Source organism: Papilio polytes, unplaced genomic scaffold (assembly GCF_000836215.1).
Source record: "Papilio polytes unplaced genomic scaffold, Ppol_1.0 DF821511.1, whole genome shotgun sequence".
NCBI lineage: Eukaryota > Metazoa > Arthropoda > Insecta > Lepidoptera > Papilionidae > Papilio > Papilio polytes.
The window spans coordinates 1322514-1329125 of NW_013527693.1; the positions used below are offsets into that span (position 1 = coordinate 1322514).

Sequence of the window (6612 nt, forward strand, 5' to 3'; positions counted from 1 at the left end):
AGATCATTTATAATAGGCTGTATTGTTATATAAAACATTTTATATGTAAAATTATGTTGAATTATGAAGAATTAGCTTACATTTTCTGCTAATAGCAGAAAATCTAGCTATTAAGTCATGAACACATTCCACGAGTTTCAAAGTTATTTTATTATTCAAAATACGCTGTGTTATCTATACCTTCTCTGTTTAACTCTTGATCTCAAATTTGGTTTTTGTGTAAACTGATCATTAATAAATAGTTCCTCATAAAGAAGATTTTTGGTTTCTGAACTTAAATATTCAGATATTTCCCTGAATAAATATTTCTTATAAACTGCATCATTTTCATTTGTTTGTGTAGAAATGTTTTTATTCTTTTGTGTTGATGTTCTGAAAGTTTGTTTTAGGTCGATTATTTTCTGTGAGTTTTGATCTATTTTATTTAATAATAGATTTTCCATTCTTGACATTCTAGCTTCGAGGCGAGATAAATAATCGCCATTTTGTGCTGTATCCATTTTAGGTATTTGAACTTTTTCTTGGGACTTTTCACTTTCAATCTGTTTTACTTCCACGGACTTAGATTCTTCCATTTGTACACTCTGTGATTGTTGATCTTTCTTCAACTTTTTATTAAAGCTTCTTTTTTCTTGTATAGCTGCTATTCTTTTTGAGGGAGTTTTCTTTTTTAGTAGCGACTTTGAATTTTCAACACTTTTAGTAGAATTTTCATTTAATGTGTTATTTTGTGGTGTTATATTTTGTGTTGGTTGTTCAGGCAATGGAGTTTGATTTTGTAATATTATAGGTTCATGCATATTTACATCAATTTCAATCAAATTGACTGGTTTTGTTTGATTTAAGGAAACATTATCAGGGACCATTTGCATCATTGTAACATCATTTGTTTGTTGTACATCTTGATTCAAACCTGGATTGACCACAATGGATGGGGATATAGATTTAAAGTGACCCTTTAGTGACACAGGTTCTGTTATTTTCTTCTCTGATATTATCCTTACTTTTGGTCTTATTTTAGATGTATTTGAAATGTTTTTAACATTATTATTAGTTGAACACATAATAATTTCGGGATGTTCATTGTTCTTGATAGTTCCAGAATTAGTTATTTGAGAGAATGGAGGCACAATAAGCACTGGATATGCTTGTTGGAAATTTCTTGTGTTACTCTTGATTGCAGTTAATTTATCATTGAATAAATCCACATTATCTAAAACTTGACTAATACTAATGTTACTTAACTTCTCATCTAAGTTATTTCCTAATATAAAATTAATGTCAGCTAAATCAGTACATTGTGTTATCTTTAATTTGTCATCTTCAGTTTTTAAGAATGATGATTCGGGTGTCTCGGAGTTTGTTAAGAAATCTGAATACTTCAGTGAAAAATTAGCTTTCTTATTATCCAATGGGCATACATCATTTTCTATATCTTCAACAACAATTGGGTATAGTTTAGAAAAATCATGTGGGTTTTCAATCAATTTGCTTATATCACAATATGGCCCATCCTCACTAGGCACAGCGTCAAAGGTAAGTTTACCTTTCTGAAATTGAAAAAAAATAGATATTAGAAATTAAGTAGTATATTTTGTGGAAAAGTGAGTGAAAACTATATATATCAAATGCATACCGTAAAATTCATAAAATATTCATCTTTGAAGTGATGTTGACATATGACTCTGTTTTTAACTTGAGACACTTTCAAGTCGAGAAAATCAAGACGACGTGCATTCACAATCCATTGATGGCACCTTACTTTATCAAATACTGGATAATGGAACATATGAGTTTTTCCATCAGATTTAACAGCGCAGTTTCGATAGGAACACCGACAGCCACCCATGTCTAAAAAGTTAAAAAGACATCAAAACATACTGAATGTAACGGCATGTGCATTGTTAGGTCCTTATCCTTACTTCAATTAACTTTATTTGTACACAAAGAAACTTACTTATATGTTTTAGTTTCACAAAATACCAAATAACTTAGTAAAAACCTTAGAAAGTTGCTGTTGACAACATTACTCTCTAATCCTGGGAAAAATTATAATCAATCACATATTATTCTTTATTAACTGTAGGAAACGATAAATACTTTCGAAACTTTGCATTTGTGTTCAGATAATAAGCAATATATCGACCAACATTAGTTAAAAAATTTAGATTTAACAAAAAAATAATGGCTCATAAATATAAAATTAAATCTGACAGCTGTCATTGTTACACATGACATAAAGAGTAAAGCATCTTACAAAGAGGTAAAGAGTATTATTTTTTTTTACTACATCTTTGCCATAGACAATTTAAAAAGTTAAGTCTGTGCAAATCAAAAGGTTTTATAAGAATTCAATTTAACGAACACAGTGTTATAGGGCTCCTATACTGTGTGCTAATAAGTTGTTTTTTTTTTTCATGTTTTACCTCTTTTATCGCATAACATTTAAAACAATCATTAGAACAATTATATTGGCGTTGAAACTGACATTTGGCACTGGTTTGGCGGGAAATATAGATGGCAGAAACGCAGTGGCTTCCGCCACGGTAATGTTTTCAAAAGAATTTTGTCAATTTCTGATGTTTGCTTGATTTTTATTAACGTTGGAAATCACGACAATAAGTTATTCAATCATTACGCAATATGTCACCTACAGTTGGTAAAACTGGAGTCAACCTTTTGTTCTAAATATTAGATTTTTAATTATCCAGTTTTATAATACATATATACTTAAATTGTACAATTTTTATTATTGCTTTCCGCGAAAGTTAATTTAGTTTTCCATTACGTTTATTAATATTACCACTCGAGTTTAATAAATTTAGCTATCGATCGTTCGTGGCGGCACAGCAACGCGTTTTAAATAAATGAATACAATAACAATGTACTATAATTGAGTACAAACATGGTGTTGTATTTTTCATTTAAATATCGAATAACAACTCAAAGAAAGATAACCGTAAACTGCTGGATTAATTTGAAGATATGTGAGAGGAAAGAAAAAAAGAAAAAAAAAAGTTCAACATTTGGATTACTCTATATTTAATTCTATTACAGTTGTACTATCTATAACTATGAGAAATATGTATAAAAATAAAACTAATATGTAACAACTATTATATGTTGCAGACATACATTTAGAAAAGACGAGATTACGACATAGCGGAAAAAAATTACGAAATAAAACATTGGTAATGAAAAATACTCCACCCTCTGTATGGTTCGAAATGAATCTAATTACTCTACCCTAGTTACGGTTACTTGGTATAAAAAGTGTTCCGTAAAATATATGCACTTCAGAATCGCGTGAAGAACGCTCGTTGATTGTGCTGCATTTATAGCTTGGAGTTGATGTTAAACAGTGGAATAATCAGTGCAGCCAACATGCGAACAAATATAGTGCCAGAGAACAATGTGGGAACTATTTCGCGTACGTGCGACACTCTGAAACCACTTCATCGTTTACTTAAATTATTCTCACTAAACTGTAACACGAACAAACAGATCAACAAGCCGACTTATTACTTCTGCAAGAGTTTGCTAATGGCAATTATTCTCGGATCATTAACAATTTCTTCATTGTATTGGAAGATTACCAAGTTATACAGCGAAATTAATATTTCTATCAAAATTACCGATGTCATCCAAATGATATACGACTTATGCCAATATTTAGTTGATATATCTTTTGTATTGGTCTACGGAAGAGACATCAGCTTTGAATATTTCAAACAGTATGCTAGAATTGATAATATTATTACTATGAAATATTATTCAGAAATAAAATTAAGAATTGTTAAAATGATTGCGTTTTTCGTCTTGATTTGGGCGACGAGTAGTGTTTGTGATTTTACTGCATGGGTTTTTACTTTCGGATGGCTGGCACCATTTGTTTATGCCATTGCCTACGTTTACTTACTTATAAAGATCTTGACTACACTAGATCTCATTTCTCAAGTTATGCAGATCGAATGTCGTTTACGATGTCTCGGCGATTTACTTTTAGCCTATTATTGTGGAGAAAGCAAAGAACAGGGTTTCATTGAAGATTGCGCGTTTAAATATAATTGGTTTTACCCTAATAAAAAAGTGGATAAAGACTTTTTTCCTCGTCTAAAGAAAGTGGGATCAAATATAACAGATGAAATAAAATTGCTTGGAAAATATTATCTGTTGCTAATTGAGCAATGTGCATTTATCAACAAATTGTATGGAATGCGGGGAAGCAAGCGTTTCTGGGCTTTTAATCATGTCACAATGGAAGCAAAAATTTTAATTTTCTTAAGAATATGAGACATTGTTCAAAAATATGTTATTCATTTAGATAAAAATAGTTTTTTTATCTAATAGAATTTCTCCTTCTCTTTTTGTTTCACCCGCTTCTTACACGGGCATCTTCATTGGTGCAGAATACTTTTGGTATTCTCGTCTGTCAACACGATTATCCCCAACCGTCATCCCGCGGTGTCCCCACATGAGAATAATAGTTTCACCCGTCTCACCTGTTAGTCCCACTATCACCAATAAGGTGAAAGATGAAACCGTTATACAATAAAATAAGTTCCAACCGTCCCCTCGTCGCAAAAGTTGGGACGAATGAAACTTTTTATTCTCATCTGTTTCCACGTGGGGACAGAGCGTGGTGATGGTTGGGGATAATCCAAAGACTAACACTAGCTATTGATTTTCAGATACTATTAAATAGTTTGAGTTTACTTATCGACATGGTGAGGTTTACAAACATAGCTGTGAGGTACATGATCATCTCTGAGGTAATTTGAATAAATATATGATAAGTCCAGTACGTAGGACATATGGAACGACTGAATCATTCAATTCCAATGCGCAATACTGGTTCATGGTATGTAGAAGTGAGAAGATTATGTCAGAGAGTTCAATACAAACTATCTGTTACAGAATGTTGAGACTGACTATTTCCCTACGATATCCAGTGTGATGCGATTGTCAACTTGTGCCGCTGTTGTCATCTCTCTCGTTCATCACTGTGAGAAGGCATATCGAGAAAGAGATAGAATTATTTGTATTTTGGACCATTACCTCGTCATGAGAGAACCAAGTAAGATGCGGTATATAGTTAAAATAGTGTAACAAAAAACTAGGTTTCACAATACTAGTAAGAATTACATGATGTTTTCTTGAATGAAATCTTTTTATTTGGGACTCGCGCTCGGCAAAGCAAACACAGTTATTTGCTTCATATCTTAGCTTGATTAAAAGAGTCTTATCGTAAAACTGTGGTTTTTCCGCCTAGCATAAATAAAAAACAAGGATTTCCGCATGCATTGACAAAACTTATTAGGTATCTGCTTAATAAGTATTTATTATGTAATTTAATATTACTTAGACTAAAAGTGTTGAGTTACGGGCGAACGATGGCAGTAGCTAATATTCACATCACTAACCAATAACAAACTAACGAATTTCACCTAAATTTATCATACCTTTTTCACCGACCCATTTAGTAGCTCTATATCAATGTCTAAATCGATGTTATTCACAAATACGTAGTTAATTTCGCTTCCATGAAACAATATATAACTTTACTGTTGCACAAATCTTAGATACTTATTAATATTATAAATACGAAAGTTTAGATGGATAGATGGATGTTTGTTAGAGTTTGTAGCCTAAAGGGCTGAACGGACCTCGATGAAATTTGGTACAGACGTAAAGGATATTTTGGAAGAACCCATTGGCTACTAGCTTTTGTTTTTTTGAACTCCACGCGGACGGAGTCGCGGACGAAACCTAGTAATGTAAATAATTTGTTACAGGTAATGAAGTTCGATCAGCATTAAATGTTTTACGAGATTTAATACAATCAAGAGCTATCACATTCCATATGGCGTATTTTTTCCGATTCGACTATTCTCTGCTTGTGTCCATGGCCTCAGTGGTCGTCACTTACACAATAATTATATTGCAGAGTATCAATTAAATTATTTGAAAAAAAAAATGCAATGTGTAAGAAACATCTATCACCTATCAATTACTGGTACGCTTACCTTAGTTATATTCTATTTTTTGAGTGCAACTGAGCTCCGAAGAGGTCTTATGTCAGTCTCCAGATTCTATAACAAATATTATAATATTGCTAGCCAACTGAATTTTAACTGTTAAATACGACTGTGGATAAACTATAATCAAGAATATTGATTTTTAACAAAATAACGTTAATAAAATGATCTTTTTCATCTATTCAGCGGAGGGTAGTTCACACTTTACCTAAGCTTACTCGTACGTGATTAACACGCTAAAAAGTATTTGTTTAAGTAATGTAAGTAATTGATACCGATGAAATCTTTGTATTTTGTACGTTTACACCTTTGGTAGTTACTCATAGTAAGGTGGCCGCACTGTCCTGCTATAATACAGTTTCAAACTAGAACGGAGGGTAGATAAACAATTTCCTATTAAAGTAACCTACAGCTTCGTATTCATTTGTTTAATTTTTCAGTAACTCATGTAAATTTAGAATATATTAGATCAAAATAAAATTAAAAATTAGACTAAGTTTACGTAAAATAAATGTCTAAGAATACATATTTATTTTTCATTCTGTAAACCCGAAATAAACGAGTTACTCCACAA

At 31.7% G+C, this 6612-nt stretch overlaps 3 protein-coding genes across 3 annotated transcripts; 2 read left to right on the forward strand and 1 right to left on the reverse strand.

The window, feature by feature from the left end:
- Window positions 1-133: 133 nt before the first annotated feature.
- LOC106108455 lies at window positions 134-2196 on the reverse strand. The gene is made up of 3 exons (XM_013289619.1): window positions 1958-2196; window positions 1637-1851; window positions 134-1550 (listed from the first exon to the last, which is right to left on the reverse strand). Exons 2-3 carry the CDS (start codon window positions 1847-1849, stop codon window positions 171-173), a joined length of 1593 nt encoding a protein of 530 aa, XP_013145073.1. The 5' UTR covers window positions 1850-1851; window positions 1958-2196; the 3' UTR covers window positions 134-170.
- A 1074-nt stretch (window positions 2197-3270) lies between these two features.
- Window positions 3271-4293, forward strand: LOC106108426. Its single transcript, XM_013289590.1, has one exon. The coding sequence runs from the start codon at window positions 3352-3354 to the stop codon at window positions 4291-4293; it is 942 nt and encodes a 313-aa protein (XP_013145044.1). The 5' UTR covers window positions 3271-3351.
- Window positions 4294-4474: 181 nt separating this feature from the next.
- LOC106108427 lies at window positions 4475-6433 on the forward strand. The gene is made up of 4 exons (XM_013289591.1): window positions 4475-4528; window positions 4692-4772; window positions 4918-5077; window positions 5796-6433. The coding sequence occupies exons 1-4, from the start codon at window positions 4475-4477 to the stop codon at window positions 5957-5959; spliced, it is 459 nt and encodes a 152-aa protein (XP_013145045.1). The 3' UTR covers window positions 5960-6433.
- The last annotated feature ends 179 nt before the right edge of the window (window positions 6434-6612 follow it).

What these genes read in the sequence shown, in the direction of transcription:
- LOC106108455 (XM_013289619.1), bottom strand. Translation starts at nt 1,849, where the DNA reads ATGGGTGGCTGTCGGTGTTCCTATCGAAACTGCGCTGTTAAATCTGAT. An exon ending in AATATTTTATGAATTTTACG is followed by an intron (nt 1,551 to 1,636) that starts GTATGCATTTGA and finishes TTTCAATTTCAG; the next exon opens with AAAGGTAAACTTACCTTTGA.
- LOC106108426 (XM_013289590.1), top strand. Translation starts at nt 3,352, where the DNA reads ATGTTAAACAGTGGAATAATCAGTGCAGCCAACATGCGAACAAATATA.
- LOC106108427 (XM_013289591.1), top strand. Translation starts at nt 4,475, where the DNA reads ATGAGAATAATAGTTTCACCCGTCTCACCTGTTAGTCCCACTATCACC. An exon ending in GTCCCACTATCACCAATAAG is followed by an intron (nt 4,529 to 4,691) that starts GTGAAAGATGAA and finishes ATTGATTTTCAG; the next exon opens with ATACTATTAAATAGTTTGAG. An exon ending in GGTACATGATCATCTCTGAG is followed by an intron (nt 4,773 to 4,917) that starts GTAATTTGAATA and finishes TATCTGTTACAG; the next exon opens with AATGTTGAGACTGACTATTT.